The sequence below is a fragment of the Ornithorhynchus anatinus genome, chromosome 2, assembly GCF_004115215.2.
Source record: "Ornithorhynchus anatinus isolate Pmale09 chromosome 2, mOrnAna1.pri.v4, whole genome shotgun sequence".
In the NCBI taxonomy this organism is placed as follows: domain Eukaryota; kingdom Metazoa; phylum Chordata; class Mammalia; order Monotremata; family Ornithorhynchidae; genus Ornithorhynchus; species Ornithorhynchus anatinus.
The window spans coordinates 28,051,599-28,079,300 of NC_041729.1; the positions used below are offsets into that span (position 1 = coordinate 28,051,599).

General features: G+C 44.5%; 1 protein-coding gene across 5 annotated transcripts in view; it reads right to left on the reverse strand.

The window, feature by feature from the left end:
• KATNIP (katanin interacting protein) overlaps positions 1-27,702 on the reverse strand; it is a 116,448-nt gene that overhangs the window by 41,678 nt on the left and 47,068 nt on the right. For 4 of the 5 annotated variants that reach the window (XM_029054329.1, XM_029054319.2, XM_039910893.1 and 1 more), the window contains 9 exons: positions 24,430-24,558; positions 21,144-21,405; positions 18,638-18,775; positions 16,797-16,963; positions 15,915-15,986; positions 14,333-14,445; positions 13,003-13,099; positions 9,231-9,446; positions 859-996 (listed from right to left, as the gene is read on the reverse strand). In XM_029054329.1, the coding sequence (XP_028910162.1) occupies positions 859-996; positions 9,231-9,446; positions 13,003-13,099; positions 14,333-14,445; positions 15,915-15,986; positions 16,797-16,963; positions 18,638-18,775; positions 21,144-21,405; positions 24,430-24,558 (1,332 nt within the window). The remainder of the gene's footprint in view (positions 1-858; positions 997-9,230; positions 9,447-13,002; positions 13,100-14,332; positions 14,446-15,914; positions 15,987-16,796; positions 16,964-18,637; positions 18,776-21,143; positions 21,406-24,429; positions 24,559-27,702) is intronic. The other variant, XM_029054347.2, reaches the window with a different exon arrangement.

The following is a 27,702-nucleotide window of genomic DNA, read 5'->3' on the forward strand; positions in this document are numbered from 1 at the left end:
ATGGCCAGGGACTGGGTCTACCAACTTTGTTATATTGGTACTCTCCCAAGCGCTTAGTACAGTGCTCTGAACCCCGTAAGTGCTCGATAAATATCACCGATTGATTTGTTGATCACTGGCCATCAGCCAAACACAATGAGTGTGCCTTTCAAATGTGAGAATAGTTTGAATGCTAATATGAGAAATGCTGCTAGTCATAGAGGAGATATTTGAAGTTTGATTCCAAAAAGTAAACTTCCACTTAAACACCCAAATTGATAGGCAGTTTGCTAATAATAATAATTATGGTATTTGTTAAGCGTTTACTGTGTGCCAAGCGTATGTTCTAAGCGCTGGGGTAGATACAAAGTAATCAGCTTGTCCCTCGTGGGGCTCACACTTTTAATCCCCATTTTGCAGATGAGGTAACTGAGGCACAGAGAAGTTAACTGATTTGCCCAAAGTCACATAGCGGAGAAGTGGCGGAGCTGGGATTGGAACCCATGTCCTTTGGCTCCCAAACCCAGGCTCTTTCCACTAAGCCAAGCTGAAATACAGTCTTTTACAATTTTTTTCTATTTTGGCACTTTAACAGTGGCCTGGCATAGTACACGGCACCTACTTCTGGTCACTTGTTTAAAAAAAAATGCATTCATGTTCTCAGAAAATGATTTTCCAATAATTCCAAAGCATAATTCAGACTATGGAAAAATATGAGGAAACACAAGATCCATCCCACGGGAATTCTGCTCCCTTGTTCCATTAGAGAGAAAGCAATTCTACCAAGGGCCCATTTCGAACCATGAAAAATCAGGTTCACATTACACCTCTAAAACTTTAATTAATACAATGGAAGTGAGAGGAGGACTGGTTACTTACGCTATGAGCTGCCCAGTAATTCCAAATCTTGATCATAGATATTCCAAAATCACATGATTGCCTGGGATTGCGGATAATGAAGTAAAGCTGAACAGGAGGGTGGAAAGGGCAGGTCCACAAAGAGAGTCCTTTTGTGTTCTGAAACAAAGATGAGCAAGGAACACAGTTAATTCTTTTCCCCTAATCCATGAGGCAAAATTCTGTAATGAATCCATATTCTAATTAAAATTGGGAAATAGAAAAGCAACACACAATGATTTTTCATTCCCTTAACTGTGGCAGGAAAATGAATGCAAGCTCCCTCGGCTATTTTTAGTTGTAAACTGCTGACCCTTGAACCGGGCATAAAATCTGCACGCTCCCCTCCGATTTGCCATCCAGACTGCAGTGTGAAGGCAAGGCTGCCCTGCAGTCTATTTTAATCACTTTAATCAGCTTAGCAATACCAGGTAGTGCTCAAGAGAGACAAAGACCACTCTTCAATTCTCCTGTTCTAAAAAAGAAAGACACTCAACGTTCTTTAAATACTACAAAAAATAAAGCAAATAAGATTCTCCTAAAACACTTCTTTGTGTGTGGGGTAGAGAGTGATGGTGGGGCAAAGCTAGAGGGGAGAGGGAAACATCGCGTTAAACCCGGCAACTAATTGTGCTTGATTTCTAAGTCCCAGTGGGACCGTCCCAGTGGGATTCTTAAATAGCCACTGAGCTGTCCGAGACTCAGATTTGTGCAACCGCTTAACTAGGAGATGGACACTTGGGTGGTGAAAGGAAAGAACGGAAGGAAGCCCTGGGCAGTGAGGTGGGCGCTGTGCTGGGCCATGCCGGGGGTCTGGTGCCCATGTGAGCCAGCGAGTCAGTGTGAGCTACATCTGGCTCTGAGCAGCTTTGCTGCTGGCTTGGAGCTTGAGGTAAGACGGGTGCAGCCGGGAGAAAGGTAGGAGGGTCGGGGGCGGGCAAAAACAACTAACCCCTTTGATCTTCCGCTCCCAAGCACTCGTGATGAGATTTCCCCGGTCAGAATTTCAGAGCCGGTCCAATCCTGGCCTCGTGCATCGGAACTCTCCCTGCACCCAGGAATCGGATACTTGGGCTCCAGCTGCCCTTGAAACAAAGACCATTTGTCCCCGTGACAGTGCCGTCTTTCAGAAGGGAGAAAATTATTTTTTGTGGAAGGAAGACGCGAGGGACAATTCTGAAGGAGTTTGGCTTATTTTGGCAAGCTTTACCAGCTATGCATGAAATATGTTTTAAAAGCATTAAGAACTGCCATCCCTCCCCCTGACACCACAATTTGAAGGGGGTGGCGGAGGGTGCTTCTGGAAGGGGAACCAAACTAAATTCTGACCCAGATATGCAGGCTCTAGAACTGAAATATATTTCCTTTCTCATATCTGAAAGCTGAAAAAGAAAGGAGTGGTAAATGCAAGAAGCAATCATGTACACAGAGCCTGACATTAAACTAGAGGCTGATTGTGATTCCTTATTAACCAACTCATATCTGGTTTCCACAGATCCAATTTTTGAATCTAAAATACTACGCTAGGCAAACCCAAGAAGCATGAAATGCAGAAGAGTATGATCAAGGAACAAAATTCAAAATGACTTGCTTGCCAAACATCCCTCCTCTGGGGCAGGACTGGTTTCAGGGCAATCCTGGGGCTCGGGCTGGATTAAGATTCAAGAGGAGACTCTGGTGGGAGTGGGAAGGGGTTGGCTTAACTTCCCAAAAGACCTACAGAACTGGCCCCAGACTCAGCTGACTTCCTGGAAGGATGGTTTTCAACACAACGGGCTGCAGTGATTGGCTTTGCGGTGTGGTTTGGAGAAGCAGCGTGGCTCAGTGGAAAGAGCCCGGGCTTGGGAGTCAGAGGTCATGGGTTCGAACGCCGGCTCTGCCACTTGTCAGCTGGGTGACTGTGGGCAAGTCACTTCACTTCTCTGGGCCTCAGTTACCTCATCTATAAAATGGGGATTAAAACTGTGAGCCCCACGTGGGACAACCTCATCACCCTGTATCTGCCCCAGCACTTAGAACAGTGTTCTGCACATAGTAAGTGCTTAACAAATACCTACAGTATTATTATTATCCAGCAACTTGGATCCTCTAGGAGTTGGGGGGAAAGTGGAGGCGAATATGGAACCCTGTTTTGAGAACTGGCGCATCTGGTCATTTTTCATCTTCATCAGTATTTATCAAGTGAAGCAGAGTGGCCTAGTGGATACAGCATGGGTCTGGGAGTCAGAAGGTCCTGGGTTCTAATCCCTGCACCTCCAGTTGTCTGCAGTGTGACCTTGGGCAAGTCACATCACTTCTCTGGGCCTCAGTTACCTCATTTGTAAAATGGGGATTAAGACTGTGAGCACCACGTGGGATATGAACTGTGTCCAACCTGATTAGCTTGTATCTACACCAGCACTGCTTAGTACAGTGCCGGACACAAAGTAAGCGCTTAAATATCATAAAATAGTGACGACACTGTGAAGAGCACTGTGCTAGACACATGGGACCATACAATAAAAGTAGAAGGCATAGACCCTGCCCCTCAAGGAGCTTACAATTTATTGGCAGGGTTGGGAGGGTGGGGGGATGGAAAAGGCATACACAAAGCCTACTGATTTCCCACCCATATCTCTCTCTATATCAGGCAGAAACTCATTACCATTGGCTTGAAGCCTGGCCAACAGCTTTCTCTATTTTCCATATGAGAGATTTAGCTCCCTTAAGTGTACCTTGCTTTCGACTCTTCCACCTCTGATCCTTTGCTCCCTCCTCCAAATCCACCAGACCACATCTCTCCAAATCTTCAAAGCCCTCCTGTGGGCTGATTAATTCACAGAAATCCAACAACACCCTTAGCCCTAGCCTATGAGCCTATTAATTTGTATATTCAGATATGAATTCAGTTATTTCATCTTGGTACATTTGTACTATTTCCTATTTTAGCCTTGGTTTTCTTCTCCTACTCTTACAATTTGTAAATTCTTTTTTTCTGTCTGTCCATTTGATTAAGCTTTAAAATCATGGAGGGCAGTGGTTGTGTGTCTTACTTCTGATGTACCCCTCAATCGATCAATAGCATCTATTGGGCATTTATGAGGTTCAGAGCACTGTATTAAGCAGTTGAGAGATGGAATTAGTAGATACAATCCCTACCCTTAAGGAGTTTACAGTCTATCATGGGAGACAAACAAAATAAATTATTTTTAAATCCTCCTAGAGACCTCTCTGTTGCTTTTGCCCAGGGCTTTAACGCAGCCCTTGGCATATAAGAAGCACTTAACAAATACCAACAGTGTTGATAAATCATTCAATCGTATTGATTGAGTGCTTACTGTATGCAGAGCACTGTACTAAGCGCTTGGAAAGTACAATTTGGCAGCAGATATAATAATAGATATGAATACATCTTGCTTCAGAGAGTTCTATCCTCATGTTTTATCCCTCAGACAACTGCTAGGGACAAGTCTTCAAACCTGCTCAGAGGCAAAAGCCTGGTGATTCTGCACTGACCCTTGAAGCAATCACCCTTGTCCATATCTGCCCTGTTCTGGTCCATCTAGATACACAATAAGCAACCAGACATTTTTTGTGGCTGTTGTTGTTCTTTGTGGGGTATTTTTTGGTTGTTGTTTCTTCTTCTTCATCTTATCATTATTGTATTTTGTATGCGCTTCCTATGTGTCAAACACTGTTCTAAGAGATGGGGCAGATGCAAGTTAACTAGGTCAGACTGTAAGCTGGGGCTTACAGTCTTGTGGAGTTTTTCTTATTTTTCTTTTTTGGCTTTTCTCTCGATTTTAGCAATAAACTGAAAAAGACCCTCCCATCCCCTATTAAGTCAGTAGCTGACTATTCTATTCAATAATGGTTCACCAAATGGGTGAGGGCACAGTGGTGGCTCCTGCTGTTGTGATGGCAGAGATGTTCTATTTTGGGACCAGTACCTGTCACCTGATCACCATCATGCAATGCCTGATGCTGGTCAAGGGGGACAAGGACAGAGCGTGTGGCTAGTTCAGCCCAAACCATCACCACCACCGCAAAAACAATACAAAGGCATGTCCTGTTGGTAGCAGAATGTATCTTTCCCCATCTTGACCACTGGTGGCCCGAATAACAGGGGGCCAGAAAATAATAATGATAATGTTGGTATTTGTTAAGTGCTTACTATGTGCAGAGCACTGTTCTAAGCACTGGGGTAGATACAGGGTAATCAGGTTGTCCCACGGGAGGCTCACAGTTAAACCCCATTTTACAGATGAAGTAACTGAGGCATAGAGAAGGTAAGCGACTTGCCCACAGTCACACAGCTGACAAGTGGCGGAGCCGGGATCCGAACCCATGACCTCTGACTCCCAAGCCCGGGCTCTTTCCACTGAGCCACGCTGCAAGGTGCAGTACCATAGTTTCATGGACACAGTAGGAAGCAGGCATGGGCTTCTCTCTTAAAGACATTCACTCATGGCTGCAGTTGCACTTTCAGCAGTCATCTTTGAATAGAAGGAAAAATACCACTACCAAAAGTACATGGCTAAGTGGGAGGAGTATAGAGTGACAAGTGGGTGTAGCAAGAGAGTTGAAAAGAAGGGCCTAGAATTAATGATCAGGTTTTCCTCGCCTCAGAACGCCCTGCTAAGGTTAGAATTAGTGAGGGATCACGTGTCGGATAAGGCTCTTGTCAATCCACCCCCGTGCCCAAGGAGACTGCTGGGTCTCTATATTCAAGGGTTGAAGAAACACGTCGGGCGTTCCTTTAGCGTCCCTGTAGCTTTGGGCCTAGGATTCTCCTGAAACTTCCCTGAAAACAGCCCTCCATGACTGAATGAGTTCTCCCTAGTTTAAAAAGGTTCCTAGTAGCAAATATACGGTCAAGGCATTGATAGATCCCACATGTAAGGGTGAGGAAGAGGAATACCTCATTGAATGGATGGATATGTTTAGGTGATTAGATACTTGCATGAATTTGCCTCTTGAGAAGAGTCACTCCCCAAACCAGGAGTCAAAAGAATGGGCACATTACAAAAAACTTACAATCTCAAGGTGAGGATGTGGTTCTGAAAGTGGCTCCAGAGATTCTTCTTTCTTATAGATTTAAGCATAGAGGAGCAGCAATCACTGCCAAGTAGAAGAAAGTTTATGGCATGCTAATGGAAGTGGAATTATGTTCCCTCAAGGGGCAACCAAATCCAGAGATAATCTAATCCAATCTATCAATCAGTGCTGTTTATTGATTGATAGATTGGATTAGAGTATAATGTTTGGAGAAAGGAACCATACCATGGTTCTTCGGATCTTTGATGATAGTGGCATTCAATGTTTCCACCACTCTAGCTGAACTTGTCTTAAAGTCGATTACAACTTCTACTTCCAAACCAATCCTGAACAAGAATGTTGAGAACCTTGACTTTTTCAGTCACAAAGCAAGGTTTGCAGTCAACTCTGCACACAGCCTACGTTGTAGAGGGCCTGAATGAAGGGTCAGAGACACCGATGGAAATAAATGAATCATCCACCCAACTACTTATCTCGTCACCTGTCTAGTTCCATCACTGTGGATCTCGGTGATGAACATTCTGAAAACACAAAACCTCAACTTGGGAACAAAAGAAATGAATCAAGAGAGCAAAGTGAAAGAAGGCGTCCTTTTCGGAGACGAGCAAGAGAACTGACACTTTCTGATGCTGTTAACTGGTGACAGCCATTTCCAGGCTTATCCTCTCCCTCCCGAGTAGGATGGGCCCCGTAAGTTCTTTGGCTTCTCCTGCTGAGTCATATAACCCTGTGTGGTCACCTTGGCAACACATCGGGGTCAGGAGGCAGCTTCTTCAGAAAGTTATAGCCCTCCAGAGCTATAACTGCCTAGCCATTTGTCAAATTCAGTGGCTGCACTGATTTAGCTTCTCCGGGTTTCTTCTCTTATGCATCAGAGCAATAAATAAATCAGCCTCATCTGTTCAGTGACATAGTGCATGAACCGATTCAAAATCTGAGATACGGGCAATGGAGACCCTAACGATCCTATCAGGACAAGTGAGATGATCAAATTAGAAATGGAGACATTGCTGGGCCTGAAGTTAAAGGAGCTGCACTTAGATCCCCAGAGCTGTCAAACTTCATTTTTACCTCACTTGACTGGTTTCTCATACCTCTCCAGACCATGCTCCCAACACTTGGTTGAAATGGGTTTCTTTATCTTTCTACTCCCTCCTTTTTTAACAGAGAAACTAAATCATGAACAGTAGATCAGTTACCCAGTCTCACCTATGGTTAGAGAAACATGAAAAGAGGCAACCATATGGGCTGACAAAAACACATACACACCCACACACACTTAATCACCAACCTATATGTACTCAACTTTATTTAGTCACAGGGGGAAAACAAATGTATTCATCAGAGAAGCAGCAGGTAAAGGGATTGTGGCGGGAGGAATGGGGGAGGCAGAGGCATGGAAGAATGGAGTTTAGCCATTTAGGGAAGGAGAGAAGGTTTTTGGCAAAGGAGGCAAAGGTGGTGGATGGAGAAGTCTGGCTGTGAAGAGTGAAGGGGATGAGTGCTACTGTTGTATGGGAAGAGGGAGAGGGTTGAGGAATTTTTGTCGTGCGGGCTATGGAAGAAGCCAGGAGATTGTGGAATAGGAGAAAGAAGGAATGGGATTTTACTACGAGGTGGTGCTATTAGAGGCACAGAAGGTTACACACTGTGACAGGTCGGGGAGTGAGGAGAAGGTAGAGACAAGCAGAAAAGAGGAGCAGACTGGAATAGGGGGGGCAATTATAAAACTGGTCCCCCCTACCCAATCCTACCAACCCATTGTCTCCTAAACCAACTGCAAGCCCATCAGAATCATCTGTGTTGATCCAAGCAGAGGATGCTCTCCTCATTCTTTTATAATGAGATACTCTTAGGTCTTACTTTCTCAACTTTGTAACCTTTAATTAAGAAGACTTTTTCTTTCTATTTTCATGCTTGTCATCTCCTCTGATTCCATACATACCCTCACACTTTCCCTTCCCTCCCCATTTCTCTAAACTACCAAAATCTCTCCTTCACCCTTACCATTCACTTTCTTCTTCTTATCTACTTCCTGCTTCTGTCTGTTCAAACTGTCCCTGTTTCACCTTATCTTTGTTTATCCCACTCTTTTTTTTTTTCCAACCACAGCTTCTCCATTGGAGCTGGGCTTATCCTTCATTGAGTGCCAGGGACACATTTGGTGCAGGTTAATTCTAAAGGCAGTATGGTCTAGTGGTTCAAGCACTGAACTGGAAGTCACGACACCTGGTTGTGCTGTGAACCCCCCGTGCAGAACAATCAGTGCCAAAAGATATGAGCAAATATGAAGACTCACTGACAAGGTAGCAGGTGGATTTAGACCACCCTCAGTGTTACATGGCAGAGTGCACGTCGATTTGCCATATGTCACAGCATCAAGGCCAAAAAAAAACATCTCAGAAAGGAAGACCTAGACTCCCTATGGATGTCATAAGTTTATGCTTCACAGATTCAGGCAACCAGAGAAAATGGTACAGTTATCAACAAAACTGGATCACTTCAGAACCGACGTCTCTCTCTTTCACCCTTGTGATGATCAGGCCCAAGATGTGGAGGCTATTAGAGACAACGGTGTGGACGAAGAGAATCTTTATCATGGCCAAAGGTTCCGGCTTTATGGATGTGGAAGTCACTAATATCCTCAGGATGTGTTTTTAAACCTACCACCACCCCTTTATGAACTGTCAACTTCTATTCCTGCCATCCATCAAGCATTATAGGCTACCGGGCACAGGGTTATCGGACTAGAGAATGGGGATGGCTCAGTACAAACCATCACCACTATCGCTCATGAGGTTGTCTCTTTCACCTCTTCTTCCCACAAACCTCTATTAAATCCTCGGGATCAAAGGCCGATCTCTTGTTGAGGGAAAGAGAGCAGAACCATTTGAACGCATCCCGAGGAGCAGTGGGGAGAAGCACTGCCCACGATGAATGGCAAAAGGCCAGGAAAGGTGGACACGGTGGAAAAGTGTGTAGGAGACTGCCTCTCAACCAAGTACACTCACTAATATAATCTCACCATCAGCGGTGACATTTTCAAGTAGAAAAGATGGCTCTCCTATCTTTGTCGACTCTTAGGTTCGTTACATGCTAGAGTTGGAAACATTCGGCAGCTTCTCTGTGGGGTTTATCATATACAGTGAAAAACACTGTGGTGTGGAGGACGTTTTGAGGAGAATGCATTCTGGCATTTGTCTCTTACCTGTCTCTCATATTGGAAAAGCGTGATTAATAACCATCTTTGAGTATCTCTGGAATGAAATGTCAAAGCCATTAAAGTACCATTGAAAAAACAAATAAGCAGAGCTTACGGTTAGGTTCCTATTGACAAGACAGCCCAGGTCCCCAGGAGTGTCGGTATTTCGGATATCCACATCATGAGGAGACACGAAAACCTTGGCATTGTTTAGGTCAAAAAACTCCACTTCTGTCAGACCCACCCAGACCTCATTCCCCCAGTTGGACAGGATTTCCATGGTGACATAAATAGCATCTTTGATCTCTTCTCCTTTAGCTTCCAAGTGAACCTCAAATAAAGGGAACATGACATCTGATAAATACACAGAAATTGCACTTAGGTATTTTCAGGCATTGTTCTGTGGGTGTTCTCTACAACCTCGTGAACAGCAACTTGTCCACACCACCCCAAGAAAAACAATTCCTGCCGGAAATGTCACGAAGAATGTCGGTTTCATTCATTTTTATCATTAACTGTATATCTTCTGGATGGAGAGAGAGTGCAATGAAAATGTTTTGCAAGTCTGCACTACTGCAAGAAATATGCTGTAACTTTGCTAAATGGACTCCAAATACATCCAACCATACCCTGGAATATAAAGGCTAGTCTTCATAGATCATTCACAATGGAGAGGATTTCCTGAGTACATTTCCCTTGGTTAAATTAGGCTGGCAATCTGTAATGGTTCTTTGAACAGCGAATTGAGCAAATGAGTAACAACTGTTCATTACTTATTTTTTAATTAATAGCCAGATAGCCATGCTATCACTCAAAATGGATTTGGTTCAGCTACTGTTTCCATTAGACAACGTGATATGTGGGTGAGGTTTGGGAAGGGCAAAGAAAAGAAAGGGAGAAGCTAGGAGTCCTCAATTTCCTCATCTGTAAAATGGGGATTAAGACTGTGAGCCCAATGTGGGACAACCTGATTACCTTGAACCTACCCCAGTGCTTAGAACAGTGCTTGGCACATAGTAAGTATTTAACAAATACCATTATTATTATTATTATTAGACCACCAGGAAGAATCTACAGTTCTCTGCTCTAATGACTGACTCCGTGCCCCTGAATAAACCATTTCACATCTCTGAGACTTTGTTTCCCCATTTAGTAAGTAGGAATAATAACCCCTCCCTCACAAGGGGTGTCGGAAGTTAATGCTCATACACTGAAAGTTGTTCCAAGGGCATTGGATGAAAGGTCAAATCCAGTTAGAAAGATAGTATTATCAGTTGGCAGATTTAAGGAAATGCCAGATGGAGACAAACGGCCTGGCAGACAGGCTCTCATGGACTGCACCCAAGCCAAGTTATTCAATTTGTAATTCTTTGAGTTTGATTGGGCAGCACCCAGGCCCAGTACAAAGAGCAAAGGCCTGGGCGTCAGAGGACCTGGATTTTAATCTCACCTCTGTCACCAGTCTGCTGTGTGACCTTGGGCAAGCCACTTCAGGTTCCTGTGGCTCAGTTTCCTCATCTTTAAAATGGGGATTAAATCCTACTCATTCTTTCTTAGAATGTGAGTCCCATGTGGGACAGGTACTGTGTTCAAACTGATTCTCTTGCATGCACCCCAACTCTTAAAACAGTACTTGACACGTAGTAAGTGCTTAACAAGCTCCAAAATCATTATAGTATTTGATTTCCAAATCACCTGAAATACTAGTGGCCAAGAAGAGGCCACTCAATGTAGAAAAGAAGTCTCACATAAGAGCCTCCATAGATCTAGGAAGCTTTGGAAATAGATTTTTGCACTGGCTTTTGGATGTAGCCTAATTAATAGAAATTCCAAAGAAGTTCACTAGGCCAGAGGAGCACGGTGAGGCATTCTCTCCTAGACCCCCTCCAATCTGGCTTCCGTCCCCTCCACTCTACCGAGACTGCTCTCTCTAAGGTCACCCATGACCTTCTTCTTGCCAAATCCAATGGCTCCTACTCCATTCTAATCCTCCTTGACCTCTCTGCTGCCTTTGACACTGTCGACCATCCCCTCCTCCTCCATACCTTATCTCACCTTGGCTTCACGGACTCTGTCCTCTCCTGGTTCTCCTCTTACCTCTCTGGCCGGTCATTCTCGGTCTCCTTCGCCGGAGCCTCCTCTCCCTCCCATCCTTTAACTGTTGGAGTTCCTCAAGGGTCAGTTCTCGGCCCTCTTCTGTTCTCCATTTACACTCACTCCCTCGGTGAACTCATTCGCTCTCACGGCTTCGACTACCATCTCTACGCAGATGACACGCAGATCCCTGTCCTCTCCCCCTCCCTTCGGGCTCGCATCTCCTCCCGCCTCCGGGACGTCTCCACCTGGATGTCGGCCCGTCAGCTAAAACTCAACATGAGCGAGACTGAGCTCCTCATCTTCCCTCCCAAACCCGGTCCTCTCCCAGACTTCTCTATCACCGTCGATGGCACGACCATCCTTCCCGTCTCTCAGGCCCGCAATCTCGGTGTCATCCTTGACTCGTCTCTCTCGTTCACCCCACACATCCTATCCGTTACCGAGACCTGCCGGTTTCACCTCTACAATATCGCCAAGATCCGCCCTTTCCTCTCCACCCAGACGGCTACCTTACTGTTACGGGCTCTCGTTATATCCCGGCTAGACTACCGTGAGAGCCTTCTCTCTGACCTCCCTTCCTCCTCTCTCGCCCCGCTCCGGTCTATTCTTCACTCCGCTGCCCGGCTCATCTTCCTGCAGAAACGCTCTGGGCATGTCACTCCCCTTCTTAAACAACTCCAGTGGTTGCCTATCAACCTCCGCTCCAAACAGAAACTCCTCACTCTAGGCTTCGAGGCTCTCCATCACCTTGCCCCTTCCTACCTCTCCTCCCTTCTCTCTTTCTACCGCCCACCCCGCACGCTCCGCTCCTCCGCCGCCCACCTCCTCGCTGTCCCTCGGTCTCCCCTATCCCGCCGTCGACCCCTGGGCCACGTCCTCCCGGGGTCCTGGAACGCCCTCCCTCCTCACCTCTGCCAAACGAATTCTCTTCCCCTCTTCAAAACCCTACTTAAAACTCACCTCCTCCAAGAGGCCTTCCCAGACTCTACTCTACTCCCTCTACTCCCTCTACCGCCCCCCCTTCACCTCTCCGCAGCTTAACCCTCTTTTCCCCCCATCTCCCTCCGCTCCTCCCCCTCTACCTTCCCATCTCCTCAGCACTGTACTCGTCTGCTCAACTGTATATATTTTCATTACCCTATTTATTTTGTTAATGAATTGTACATCGCCTCGATTCTATTTAGTTGCCATTGTTTTTACGAGATGTTCTTCCCCTTGACTCTATTTATTGCCATTGTTCTTGTCTGTCCGTCTCCCCCGATTAGACTGTAAGCCCGTCAAACAGCAGGGACTGTCTCTGTTGCCGACTTGTTCATCCAAAGCGCTTAGTACAGTACTCTGCACATAGTAAGCGCTCAATAAATATTATTGAATGAATGAATGAATGAAAGTATGGACTGGATAGGTGGGAGGGTGGACAGACAAGGACATGGTGGATAAATCTTCCGTATAAGATGGTGCTTTGGCCTTTTTTTCCCTTTCCCCTTTCCCAAATCCTTCACTTTTCCACCTGTAAGTGGCAAAGTTCCTTTCATCCTCAGCAAATAGGGCTACCATCATCATCAACAACGATATTTACTGAGCATTTACTATTTGCAGAGCACTGAACTCAGCACTTTGGAGAGTACAAGCCAAAGTTCCCAGCCCACAACGAGCTTACAGTCTAGAGGACTATTTAATGAATCGAGTTCTACACCAGCAGCCCCTCCTAAAATGAGATTAGTGCAAGATAGTTATTACTGGCAACTAGAAATCATTTTCCAAGAGTTAAATAGAGTATATCACCTTACCTCAGACTCTGATTCCTTGGTAGTTACGGCAACATGACTGAGATGGGTAGAGTCACTTTCAATAGCCTGAAGGACTTTCAAAAGCTTCTTCTGTTGCCTGAAATACAACTGAACTCTTAGGAAACACATGGAAACAACTGACAATTGAACAAATCTTTTCCATCAATAATACTTCAACAATAACAATCAATGAGTTTTAAATGGTATTCGTTAAGCGCTTACTACGTGCCAGGCACTTTACCAAGTGCTGGGGTAGATCCAGGATAATCAGGTTAGACACAGTCCCTGTTTCACATGGGGCTCATAGTCTTAATTCCCATTTTACAGGTAAGCGAGAAATTTTAAGTGGCTTGCCCAAGGTCACACAGCAGACAGTGGCAGAGCTAGTATTAGAACCCAGCTCCTCCGGCTCCCAGGCCAACGTTCTTTCCACTAGGCCACTCTACTTCTCAAGACATACCAAGGTCTACCTGGAAAGAAAATTGTCTGATATCTCACAATAGACGCTGAAAGCTTTTACCTTCAGCAATTTGAAAAGTCAATGCACAAAGTGAACACAACGAGTCAAGCAAGGAAATTAACAGCTCCTGCCTATGCCAAAAAACAAAAACATCCAATTTCATATTAGATTTCTGGGGACCCTCAATGAGGGAGGAAAAAAACTTAACCTCTTATAGTTGTAACAGGTAAAAATAATCTGTTAGTCTTACTCTCCTCCAACCAAACAACCTGAATGATGAACCACTGTAATAAAAGTCAAGCTGGTGAGAATGAAACCAACCACCACCCCCTGTAGTCTGACTAAAGACATGAATTAAGTTGTCAGTTTCTCAGCTCCTGTGTGTGTGTGGAGACATATATATATATACACACATATATAAAATGGAAATAAAAAATACATATATAGAAATGACACAAATGTATATATATACATTATATTTATATATTTAAAATGAGTTTTGTTTTCTTGAAAATGAGACCAAAAATGTACTATCTCAGGGAATGAATGCAGGAAGATATGGAAAAAAAATCACCACTTTTTATATCTTTCTATTGACAAAGATTCTGGACTGAATATCCCCCCAAGCACCCTGCTCTTTCATATTCATAGCCAAGTGACTGCAGCTTTAGTGGCCACCCAGGTGGTTGAGGAACCGGGTCATACACGGAATCAAATATAAAAAGGAGCCAATTTAACACCATTACCTGGGTGGACATGCATTGTGAAGACGGAAGCTTCTGGAACTCAGGCAAAATAAAAACATAAGATCTACAGCATAAGATATAGGTAACAACTTCCTGAGTTTTTGAAACCAAGGGTAAGAGGTACCTGCTTCCCAAAAGACCAATTTTTTCAATAGCTTCTGTGACTGCATGTGCTCCCCCTGCAGCTTCAAACGGCTTAGATGTTGTAGTGGCTGAGAAAGCTGGACTGAGAGGCAGCTAGGGAAAGGAGAAGATCGTTAACGGACTTCTGAGGCAATGTTCCTGACCCCCCATAAAACAACAGTGATTGGGGTTTAAAGCATATACATTGCCAGCATTTGACCATTAGCAGGAAACGGGAAAGAGAGAGAAACATCTCCTTTGTGTGGGCTTTGAAACCCAGACAGTCTTTATATAGTGCCCATCAAAGACAGGAATTTCTGTTCCCTACATTTCATGGTCAATGACTTCAATCCCTTTCAATGAACTGCCTAAAATTATCCCATCAAACGATGAAACCGTCACAATTGAACCATTTCTCTGTACGGCAAAGCAAACCGAGACTTTAGGGAATTCAAACTACATGATTGAATGCTAGTTTTTCCCCTTATTCACCATCTGACCAAGAAATGTGTTCCCTCTGACCTTCAAATTGTTTTCTTCTATTTGGCAACATTTTCCTCGTCTCCGGGACCACTGCCGCCCACCAAATGGACCATAAGGAAACACGGCACTCTGTAATCTGAAGTGCCCGTCCACTTTCAGGACGCCTACAAATCATTCAAACTTTGCCAACCCTGGGGATGGACATCTATGAGGGTTAGGGCAGCTCTACGCTTTAGGGGGCCTCACATGGAGCAACTTCCACTTAACAAGGAGGCAGCGGTGTCCATGTGCCCATGTGCTCCGTGGGACGTCTCGATCAACCGGGCACCTGCATTGAACTGCATTTATTCATTCATTCAATAGTATTTATTGAGCGCTTACTATGTGCAGAGCACTGTACTAAGCGCTTGGAATGTACAAATCGGCAACAGATAGAGACAGTCCCTGCCCTTTGACGGGCTTACGGTCTAATCGGGGGAGACGGGCAGACAAGAACAATAGCAATAAATAGAGTCAAGGGGAAGAACATCTCATTAAAACAATGGCAAATAAATAGAATCAGGGTGATGTACATCTCATTAAACAAAATTTACCTGGACCTGCTCTATCTGGAGGTGGAGTCTGGCCCTGTCAGACTCATCTAGGTGTTGGCACTCACCCAGAATCTGGCTAGGGCCAGATTAGACTAAGCACGGTCCAAATGCCTGGGTCAAACCAAGCCAACAATTTAGATTGAAGCAGAGCTGAATTCCCTCCCTTTCTTTTCTCGGTTTTACCTACTTCGTATTTGAGTGGCTCTTCGTTCATCCAAATACCTAATCTCCTCCTTTAGATTGCTTGAGTCAGACAAGGCTACCCACCCATCCAGACTGAAATACTTTAGGTATTATTGATCCCGGCCCTTTATTCTCAGTAACGTGCAGTGTGGGGTGCCGGATATGGAAGAGACCACACCACAGGAGAAAATAAACCTGACAGGAAAAAAATGATGAAATTTAGAGAATGATAAATGCTATTAAGTTCAGTCTATGAGATTTCCCAGTGGACTCTGCCCTGCCAAGTCTTTCTTTTGTCTTTTTATCCAAGACACTTTCACATACCTCAAGGGATTGAGTTTCTGCTACTTCCTTGAGCAGACTAGTCCACTGTGCATTCGGCGGTGACTCACTTTCCTGTTCAATAAGCAAAAGAAAACCTTGAATACAAACACTTTATGACATCACCTAATATATTCCTGGAAAGAAGGTTCCTTCGGGAGTACGTATTTCATGTACAGTTAAAGAGAATGGCCACTTATCCCCACACCTAACCCAGTGGGGAATTCAAGTTGTCAGTCATTCAGTCGTATTTACTGAGCACTCACTATGTGCAGAGCACTGTACTAAGCACTTGGGAATGTAACAGACACATTCCCTGCCCATAACGAGCTTACAGTCTAGAGGGGAAAACAGACGTTGCTCTAAATAAAATTACAGGTAGGTACATAAGTCCTTTGGGGCTGAATGGATGAATAAAGGGAGCAAGTCAAGGCAACACAGAAGGGAGTGGGAGAAGAAGAAAGGAAGGCCTAGTCAACTTGGAGAAGACGTGCCTTCAGTAAGGCTTTGAAGGAGGGGAGAGTAATTGTCTGTTGGATGTGAAGAGGGAGGGTGTTCCAGACCAGAGGCAGAACGTGGGGAAGAGGTCGGCGGTGCGATAGACGAGATAGAGGTACGGTGAGAAGGTCGGCCTTGAGGAGCAAAGTGTGCGGGCTGGGCTGAAGTAGGAAAGTAGTGACAAGGTATAACAGGGAGCAAGGTGATTATGTGCTTTGAAACTGATGGTGAGGAGTTTCTGTTTGATGCGGAGGTGGATGGGCAACCACTTGAGGAGTTCTTGAGGAGTGGGGAATGTGGCCTGAAGATCTGAGCTGAGACGATAGCTTATTTTCCCTCCCATGGGTTCTTGTACGTTTTCCATGCCAGCACAGCAGCCTAGAATACCTGATGGGCAGAGGTCCCTGTCTTTCTGCAAAGCATCGCTGTTTGTAAGGCTTCATTTTCAAGTTGTATGGCTTTGAGCACTGCTGAAGCATCTTCTGTTGGGTCTTTATCCTCACAGACACTCTTTCGCAAGGCTGACAGAGGCCTCTCCTTTCGGCTTCCGGGTCCTGGTGGGCAGAGAGCAAGAAGACATTTCTTTAGACCCTACCATCATGTTTAATATGAAAACTATTAAGTTGAAAAGGAACACGCACCCGAGAAAGGCATTCTAGGATGTATTAGGTCTAAAGAATTCAAATCATATACCAGAGTTGATTACATTTAATTGGGACTTCGGAAATCAATAATTTCTACCCTGAGATACCCGCTACATTGTTTCATAGGCTTCTCACCTTGGTTTCCCATCACCCCCTTTCTGGATTTAAAGCATGTTTACAAGCACTTTAGCAGATGAATAGCACTTTGGCAGATGATTATAGTGAGATTTGGATACCAGGCCTTATAGGGATGGGGTCTGCCATTCTGCATCTTCTGGGGGTAGCCTGCTGCTCAGTAAAATGAACCTCATCATTTGTGTTCATTGAGTGCTTACTGCATACAGAGCAATGTATTACATGCTGGGAGAGTACTAAATAATAATAATAATGATGGTATTTGTTAAGCGCTTATTATCTGCCAAGCATTGTTTTAAGCGCTGGGGTAGATACAAGGTAATCAGACTTCCAGTTTCGATCTCCATTTTACAAATGAGGTAACTGAGGCACAGAGAAGTTAAGCGACTTGCCCAAGGCCACACAGCAGACACGTGGCAGAGCCAGGATTAGAACCCATGACCTTCTGACTCCCTGGCCTGTGCTCTATCCACTAGACCTTTCTGCTTTGTCCTATTGTACTCTCCCTGGTGCTCAACACAGTGCTCTGCACCCCGTAAGCATTCAATAAATACGACTGACCGACTGATTGATGAGTGGGGCCCGTGGCGAGGATGACCAGAACCCGAGTTTGCAGACATGGGCGGCCCTCCTGGCTCCAGCTGGCCCTTCCTCCCTACCCGCACCCATCTCCCCATCCCCACCTTGGTCGGGAGAGTTAACAGATACGATCCCCGCCCTCAAGGAGTTTACAGTATAGACACATTACATTAGGAATGAAACTTGCAGATGTGACTTTTGTTTGCAATTCTCCCAGCCTGTTGAAGTGAAAGAGTTTCCCAGATGACCGGAAGGAAACTCTGACACCAGCTTTCAGATTCTCTGTAGTATTCTTGGGCAAGGCTTCAGAGAATAGGTTGAACACGATTGGATCTAGGGCACAGCCCTGCTTTACGCTTCTGGAGATGGGAAAAGACAAGCTCTCTCTCTCTATCGGCCTGCAGGTCCCCGGTTGCTACTTCCATCAGCTAAATGAATGTCTCAGCTGCTTTTTTTGGGTCTCTGACTCGGTGTCTCTGACACTCTTAGTGCCTCTGGCTGTGGCCAGAGCTATCACAAGCAAAAGTGGGCATGAGCAAGTGCAGATTTAAGAGCTACACCTCACTGGAGCCTCTTTCTAGTTCCGTACCCCCGACGTGGCTGCCTCTATGATTCATCCCTAGATGTGTGTCCTTCTTGTTCTGTTTGGCCTTGAACCCAAACTGAAGAGTTGGCTTGTCTGCATGACACGTTTTGGGACCAATCTGGAGTAAAACTGTCAGGAATACAGATCAAGATTACTACCTAATTACCTCTAGTGTAAAAAGACAGGTAATGCCCAGTGGTTTACCGAAGTGAAAGAAAAGCTACCTCAGAACCCCACGTTCCCCGCTGCATTGGCTACTCAACAGAAGTATTCCGTGCCCTTACTAGAGTGGCTTTTCTCCTGGTCCAGATAAGTAGGAGAAGACTGTCTTTCCTTTTTACACCTTTCTAACACAGGTTTGGTGGGGACGTAGAGCTCAGCATTATCCTTCCGTTTGGCTGACAAATTCCGTTCCTTCTTGCCTGCAGGAAAAGACATCCAGTTTCTGTTTGTGCAAATAGACTCCAAATGCCTCCGTACCTTAGACTCGCAATACAGTCACCATTTTGAGATTATTAGAAATGCAAAGATGGACACTACGAATTCTATTATGCTTATCTAGCTCTGAACAGCTTGGGGATGTAGTAACTTAAGGCACGTTCTTTAGGTAAACTTTTTCAGCTTGTCCTGTGCTGTCAACAAGTGACTTTTCACCATGACTTTCCTAAGCAACAGCTTTCTGCCTAACACCCAGATCCCTAATGGATCATGAAAAAATGAAAAATTTCCACCTGAGAAGTCGTATAAAGTTTTGTGAAAGGAAAAAAATTTGTTGTCAAAAGTAATCAAGAAAATTAAAAGAAAAAAATTCATGGACAAAAAAAATGAAAAAACAATTTACTGACTGCACTACAGAATATCTGTGCCCAGGACAGATGAGGAATGCAATTATGATAAGTAAAAGAATATAGTAAATAAAATGACCCAAATTTCCATAATGGTCAGGACTGTCACATGATTTGAGCTCCTTCTCACCATTCAAAATGCCTAAAGTAGCTCCCACATTTGGCTAGAGTGGCAAGAGGGAACTCCTTGGGCTCAGAACCACTGAGGAGATGGTAGCAATATGGGATGAAGAAGGAGAAAATGGAGGAAGAGGTGGAGGAGGGGAATGGCTGCACATTTCTTCTTCCTCCTCTTTATTTCTCTTGGTCTATCTTGGAATTATGTATGCATTTGGGAGTTTCCACGCATGGCCAGAACTACTTTTTTTGTGGCCACTCGGGAAAAGTCCTTTCATTCAAGGCCCTAGGGCAGGCCACAGCAGCCATGACAGGAGCTCTGTCTGCTTCTGCTTCCACCTGGGCAGTGATCAGGGAATTGCCTTCGGTAGCTAGCGTGGTCTAGTGGATAAAGCAAGGGGCTGGGAGGCAGAAAGACCCGGATTCTAATGCCGGCTCTGCCACTTGTGTGCTGTATTATGTTGGGCAAGTCACAGCTTCTCTGTGCCTCAGTTACCTCAGCTGTAAAATGGGGATTAAGACTCTGAGCCCTTTATGGGTCAGGGACTGTGTCCAACCTGATTAGCGTGTATCCATCCTACCGCTTCGTACAGTGTCTGGTACGCAGTAAAAGATTAATAAATATCATAAAAGAAATAGCTCTGACTCCAAGGCTTTGTCCTGGTCTAGAATGCAGAGGCTTCAGCTGCTGCTGCTCTGCCCAGGGAATCTGATGAAGGATAACGGCAAAGCCAGGTGAGCTGGAAAGAGTATCACCCCTCTTCGGCCCTACGCCATCACGTAAGAGAAGCAGCGTGGCTCAGTGGAAAGAGCACGGGCTTTGGAGTCAGGGCTCATGAGTTCGAATCCCAGCTCTGCCACTTGTCGGCTGTGTGACTGTGGGCAAGTCACTTAACTTCTCTGTGCCTCAGTTCCCTCATCTGTAAAATGGGGATGAAGACTGTGAGCCCCACGTGGGACAACCTGATTCCCCTATGTCTACCCCAGCGCTTAGAACAGTGCTCGGCACATAGTAAGCGCTTAACAAATATCAACATTATTATTAATTTGATCACCTTAGCAGTGAGACAAAAAGCCATCTGCCCGGCACCTCAACCTCTTCCCGCCAAAGGTTGGCCTCGTTCCAGACCAGCCCCAGGAATATCCAAGGCGATGTCTGAGGGTTCAGTCAGTCAATCGATCATATTAATTTAGGGCTACTGAGTGCAGAGTACTGTTCTAAGCACCTGGGAGAGTACGATGTAACGATATTAACAGACACATTCCCTGCTCACAGCAAGCTTACAGTCTAGTTGGGGGTCTATTCCAGCCTAGGGAAGATATGTGGTCCAACTTGACTTGCGGCAGTTGTTAAGCACTTACTATGTGCCAAGCACTGTACTAATCGCTGGGGTAGATAACCAGGTCACTAATAGCTGGGGTAGATAACCAGGTCAGACACAGCCCTGTTCAACATGAGGCTCACCGCTCAAGTAGGAGAAAGAATGGGTAATGAATCCCCATTTTACAGATGCGAAACTAAGAGGAATTAAGTGACTTGTCCAAGATCAAGCAGCAGGCAAATGGCAGAGCTGGGATTAGAACCCTGGTCTTTTGAATTCCAGGCCTGTGCTCTTTCCACTAGGCCACACTGGAGCATTCCTAGTCCATAAAAACTTCGGCGATAGCGGGGCTGTTGTAGGAATGAAATCAATCAATAGTGGTTCTGATACCAGCTGTGAGGCCCAAAGAGTTGTTTCAAGACTTTGAGCGGGCCAGAATCCTCAGGGCAGTTCACAGATCTTTCAAATGTCAAAAGAAGTTGCAATATTCAGGCCAAATATCTTACTTTTGGTGGCTGGATTAAATTCCAGTACAATGAGCGTGTCTGGGCAGTGGGCACAGCATCTTCTTGCTTCCTGAGTCCCAGGAGCAGCCTTCTGAACTGCCTTACTGCTGGGGAGAAGAAGGCTTCCGGAAAGGCCTGGTGTTATATCCTCTGGCTCCTGTTCTGCAATTAAGTCCTCTTCAATAGAGTCATAATCCTCGCTGGCACAGTCGTTTTCTCTCTTCTGCAGATTTACACTGAGCTCCAGGCTTTTTCTCAGTTCCTAATTCAATTCAAAAACATTTTTAAAAACGAAACTCAGGTCTTGTGGGCCTCCTCCTTAGGTAATCACCAATTATAGCCAAACAAAGGAGTCCCGTCTGGAGGCTAAGAAACACGCGGCTGCCAGAATTTGGAAAGTTTTGTTTCCTTAGCTGAGGAGCCCTCTAGGCATGCAGTACTTTAGACTGTTTATTCAAATCACAGAAACATTCAATTTCAGACCATTCGGGTTTCAGACAGGACGGTAGGGATAGAGGAAGAGGAAGAAGGGACCTAAAAAGCGGGGAAGGTCCATTCTGGTGATTGTGTTAGTTCTACACATCTAGCACCGCGTTGGCTACCAGGAGAGGACCATGAGGTAGCCCCAACCACGCTGGGCTATGCAGAAGGCCCTGAATGCTTTTTCTCTCCCTCTAAGATTGTGATTCAAATGATATGCTAAAGGCATTTTGCCTATTATGGAGATCATCTTGCTTTCAGTGATTTTCAGATCAGCTCCATACAATAGCCGTATGGCTTAGTGGAAAGAGCCTGGGCTTGGGAGTCAGAGATCGTGGGTTCTAATCCCGGCTCCGCCACTTGTCATCTGAGTGACTTTGGGCAAGTCACTCAACTTCTCTGCGCCTCAGTTACCTCATCTATAAAATGCAGATTAAGATTGTGAGCCCCAGGTGGGACAACCTGATAACGTGGTATCTACCTGAGCAAATTAGAACAGCGTTTGGCACTTAGTAAGAGCTTAACAAATACCATCATTATAAGTATTATTATTATTACAGTATTGTTGAATGAGAACTTAGAGGACGGGAGGCCATCTAAACCCAATCTTTGGCTGGTAGGGATGTGTTTCTGCTCCACAGGAAATTGCAAATGGCCCCCAAAATCCCTCCCAAAAGCATTTTCCAGAAAACTAAAAAGGAGTACTAGTGCACTCTCCTAAAATAATAATAATAATGTTGGTATTTAAGCGCTTACTATGTGCAGAGCACTGTTCTAAGCGCTGGGAGAGATACAGGGTAATCAGGTTGTCCCACGAGGCTCACAGTCTTCTTCCCCATTTTACAGATGAGGGAACTGAGGCACAGAGAAGTGAAGTGACTTGCCCACAGTCACACAGCTGAGAAGTGGCAGAGCCGGGATTCGAACTCATGACCTCTGACTCCCAAGCCCGTGCTCTTGCCACTGAGTCACGCTGCTTCTCTTTCTTAAAAGAGACTCCTCCCTCTGAGTCGATGTGCTGTTTTCTCTAAAGTGTAACAATCTGCCCTCCTTAAAAAAAAATCCCTATCAAACCTCCTGCGCTGGGGAAAGATGGTTTAGAGACAATGGGCAAGTATCAGCAATCACTGGAAATCTAAATTCCAAGGATTTCTAAGAAAGGCTAAGTCCTTGGAATTTGGATTTCCAGTGGTTGATTTCCACGTGCCGTGTTGATTCTTTGGTACCTAGGAAGTAGTTCTGCAATATCAACTGACATCCCGTTAGCTAGACCACAAATGGCAAGTGAAAAACCGGACTGGAGCGAACGTCCCAGTTCCAGTTCTCAATTCTGCCCTCCTTTAATTACATCCTGGGCCACCAGCTGGGAAGATTTTCTAAGCAGTGGATATAACTGGGTACCTCAGCTCTCTGATTTTTTTCATCTGCTCAGATTGTTTAGGAATCCCACTCCTTTCTTATTGCTACAACCTTCTGGGTTCTCATTCCTTTGGGTTTCCTTCTATTAATCTTTTTCAGAGATGTATTGATTTTTGTTATATCTTAGGCACAACTAAAATCCAGTCCGGGTGGTCTGTTATTATGGAGATGGCATATCTGCCTAGGGGATGACTATGTATTTTATTTCCAACTGTGATTCCATTGACTCAATAGTCATTTGTTAGTTTTCAAAAAAGAATGCAAAGAGAATCCAAATCTGGTTTTTATACGAAAACCACAAATTTTCAGATTTCTCCATTATTGAAGCTGCTGTATAAAAAAATCAAACAGGCTGAAGAAACAACAATCGCATCATCTCCTGTCTACATCTAAATTTTAAAAAGGAATGCAATCTTCACTCGGTTCTTTCCCTTGAATACATATTTATCTACTCTGTAATTCATGAAGTAGCTTTTCTTGCATTAAATCCTGTTTGATCTCTAGGTATACACTGGTGGATTTTTGCCATTTTCTTATTTTATTTTGGCAGAAGCTCTGGAGTCACTGTTAAGCAAAGAGTAAGGTCTATCGCTTGCACATAAACTCTCTTCTTGACTTCTCTAGGTCTTGGTCCCTGGCAACATTTTTCATGGGAGGTCCTATTGTGGATTCATTCAGTGAATACTTGCCTTAAAAGTGTTCTTCTATCACTTTTTCAAGCAGCATAGAAGCGCAAGTGATAGACTATTTATACATCTCTCCCCTGGGAAATGTTAGAATAATATTTTCAATACTACTCTGGGAAGCAGCGTGGCCTAGTGGGAAGAGAACAGGCCTGGAAGTCAGACGACCTGAGTTGTAAGCCCGACTCTGCCACTTGCTTGCTGTGTGACCTGGGGCAAGTCACTTAACTTCTCTTTGCTTCAGTTCCCTCAACTGTAAAATGAGGATTCAATGCTTGTTCTCCTTCCTTTTAGACTGTGAGCTGCATGTGGAACAGGAACTCTGCCTGTTCTGATTAACTCATAGGTACCCTAGCACTTTAGAAGGGTGCTTGACACACATTAAGCCCCTAACAAATACCATAAAAAAAATAGCCTCTGGCAGGACAGGGAGAAACACGGAAGCATTTTCAGCTCTTCAAAGGGCTAGCAGTTTTTGGAATAAAGAGATTTTTAGACTAGATTCTTGTCTAGGATCAGGTGTGCACTAGCTACTATTTTCTTTGTTATTTATTGTTCCTACTTTGTTTGCCTTAGCAGATCTGGGTCCAAGAAACAATGCAGAAAAGCGGCCCGTGACGTAGTCTGATTGTTTCAATGGCTATACCACCTGATTCTTTTATCCACTCCTGGTCTTGATTTATATGTCGAACAATGGATCTTACCGTCACATCATGGAGGGTTAAAAGTATTTTTTCTTTATCCACATCACTCTGAGTGATTGAATGACCATCTGTATTCAGAAGGGAAAAATTAAATTCGCAGGGGGTGCTGTCGCTTGGAGACCTGGGATTCTAGAAATAGAAATACAAAAAGGTGTTTTGTCAGAATCACTCACCTCTGCTCCTGAAGTTACAAACTGCTCGCCCTGCACAGCAACTGCCCTTTATTTCACTGAATGTAATAGGTAGACCAAACTGAAGCTAATCAACTTGTGACTGACTATGGACATCTGATGTTAGCCCTGGAAGAAGCGGTAGTTCATTTGGCTTCTAAGTGATTTTTGCAAATCAAATTTCAAGTTTACTGAGTTGGGTTTAAATGCAGTTGGACAGTCAAGTGGGAGAACTTCTCAAAATTTCTATTTAAGTTTATGTGCCATTTCTCTTACCAATGTATGCGAACAGTCAGCTTTTCCTCCACATTTCTGTAATCTTTCCCTTCCTCTCCATCCAAATTGCTGCCACCCGGTCCAGGAGTTAATCCTGCCCTGATTAGACTACTGTATCGGCTTCCTTACTGGTCTTTAGGCATCTGGACTCTCCCTGCTCCGATCCCTATTTCATTCTGCTGCACGGAACATCATTTTAAAACTTCATTCTGCGTACATATTTCCCATCCTTAAAAGCCTTCAATCATTGTCCATTCTTCTCTTCAGCAAATAGAGACTCCTGGCCATTGTTTTAAAGCACACGATAAGCTCTCTCTTATTCACTCTCTTCTCCTATTACATCCTAGTTCACACTCTCCATTCTTCCCAAGCTCCCCTTTTCACTGTGGCTCATTCTTGATTTTCCCACCTCTATCCCCTGGCTCCCAGGCTACTTCCTACCTGTAACTTATTTCCCTTTCAAATCTGCCAGACCATTACTTATCCCTCCTTCAAAATCCTTCTCAAAGCCCATCTCCGGGAAGCCTTCCTTGATTCATTCTTCTCCCCAGGACCCAACCTCTCTACTAACATTTTAATACCTTTGCTCCTCCTTAACATTCGACACTCACAACCTCTCACTGCACTTTTTGTACATATTGATTTACATACTCTAGTATTTGAGGACTTCTTCCACTTAATCGATGTATTTATTCAACACTTACTGCATGCAGAGAGCACTGTATTAAGTGATTGGGAGAGTACAACTGAATTGGTAATAATAATAATAATTATGGTATTCGTTAAGCACTTACTATGTGCCAGGCACTCTACTAAGCACAGAGATGGATACAAGCAAATTGGATTGGACACAGTCCCCGTCCTGCGTAGCACTCACGGTCTTCATCCCCATTTTACAGATGAGGTAACTGAGGCACAGAGAAGTGAAGTGGATTGCCCAAGGCCACAGAGCATAGAAGTGACAGAACCAGGATTAGAACTCACCACCTTCTGATGCCCAGGCCCGTGCTCTATCCACTAAGCCATGCTGGGAGACGCACTCTCTGCCCACAAGGAGCTTATTAGTCACAATATTATGAATCTCCTGTTAAATTGTAGGCTTCCTGCAGGCAGAGATCATGTCTTCTAACATTACTGTACTCCCCCAAGTGTTTAGTGCAGTGCTCCGCACCTGACAGGAGTTCAATCAATACAACTGATTGATTGGTAGTGAGGAATTCTGCAAAACTCTGACCTCTCAAACCTGATGGAGGGAAAACCAAATAACCAGAATGAGAAAAAGTGATGAGGAAATAGCAGGTAAGATAAGGAAAAGTTGTAAGACTGGACAGTAATAAGAGTAGAAGACCTTAATTATTTGTACATGCACACATATTATTTGTACATGCACACATAAAGATACTCGCACACAACACACACTGAGTAACGCTTTGGGAAGAGAAGTAGAGGTAAGATTTTGGGCTATCAGTAGTAGCATTTTTTGAGTAACCACTATTTTTAAGGTGTTTGTTATGTGCTTACTATGTACCAGACGGGGCTCTGTACTGAGCATTGGGTTAGATACAAGCTAATCAGGTTGCATAGCGTGCCCTGGTACACTGCACTGTACTAGGCTTTTGGAAGTATAGAAAAATGAAGTGGCACATTCTCTCCCCATGAATAGCTTCCACTCTGAAGGCCAAGACCAACAGAAAAACATTTACAACTAGAGTGGTCAAAAATAAAGTGGACATATGTACATGAGGGTAAAGGAGGATGTAAATAAGTTCATAAATGCTAGAAAAAAGATGATAAATGACTGTTTTCTAAAACCAACAAATATAATTGGCCAGATTTAATTCTGATTTATAGAAAGGACTTGGTACAGGAAGTCTAGGTGGAAGAGACACTGCAATAGAGAGCACAGCTCAATAACATTGAACATTCTTGCTACGGAGAAAAAGCCAAAAAATCCCCACCAAAATGCAAGTCTTAAGTTAGGAAAATATCTCCAAAGGGATAGCTTTAAAAAGCTAATTATTACTAAAACCCTGGAAGCTGTAAAAATCCCCCAAATTTTAGAGGCTCAGGTTTTTACCAGATTTTCAGACTCGGTGAGGCACAAAGCCTTCCTTCCAAAAAACTCCCTCAAAAAACAGGCAACTCAACCAGAAGCTGGAGTGGAACGGTTATCTGACAGGATAAAAGATATCATCAGAGGGAGAAGGGCATGCTTCACAGAACGGAAAGCTCATCTGAGGGAGAACAGGATATTAGGTGGCCCAAAATGGAGTTTAAAGAACACCCTGCAAGGAATGCCACCGATAGTAATAAAAGGTTCTTCAAATATATCAAAAGCAGGAAACTAGATAGGAAATCAGCGGAGCCACTTGATGCTCATGAGTTAGAAGGGGCAATCAGGGATGAAAAGGAGATAGCGGAGAAGCTCAGTGAATTCTTTAGTTCAGGCTTTATTGAGGAAGATGCCAGTGACTCTCACACCCAAATTGGTTTCTGAACAGAAAGATAAAAGGAACTAAATCAGATTATGGTGACCTCACTGGGTGGTTTGCACCATTAGAGAGGCAGCATGGCAGAGTGGATAGAGCACGAGTGTGGGAGTCAGAGGGTCATGGGTTCTAATCCCACCTACACCACTTGTCTGCTGAGTGACCTTGGGCATGTCACTTCACTGCTCTGAGCCTCAGTTACCTCATCTGTGAAATGGAGATTGAGACTGTGAGTCCCACATGGGACAGGGACTGTGACCAACCTGATTTGCTCGTATCCACTCCAGCGCTTAGTACGGGGCTTGGCACATAGTAAGGGCTAAACAAATACCATAATT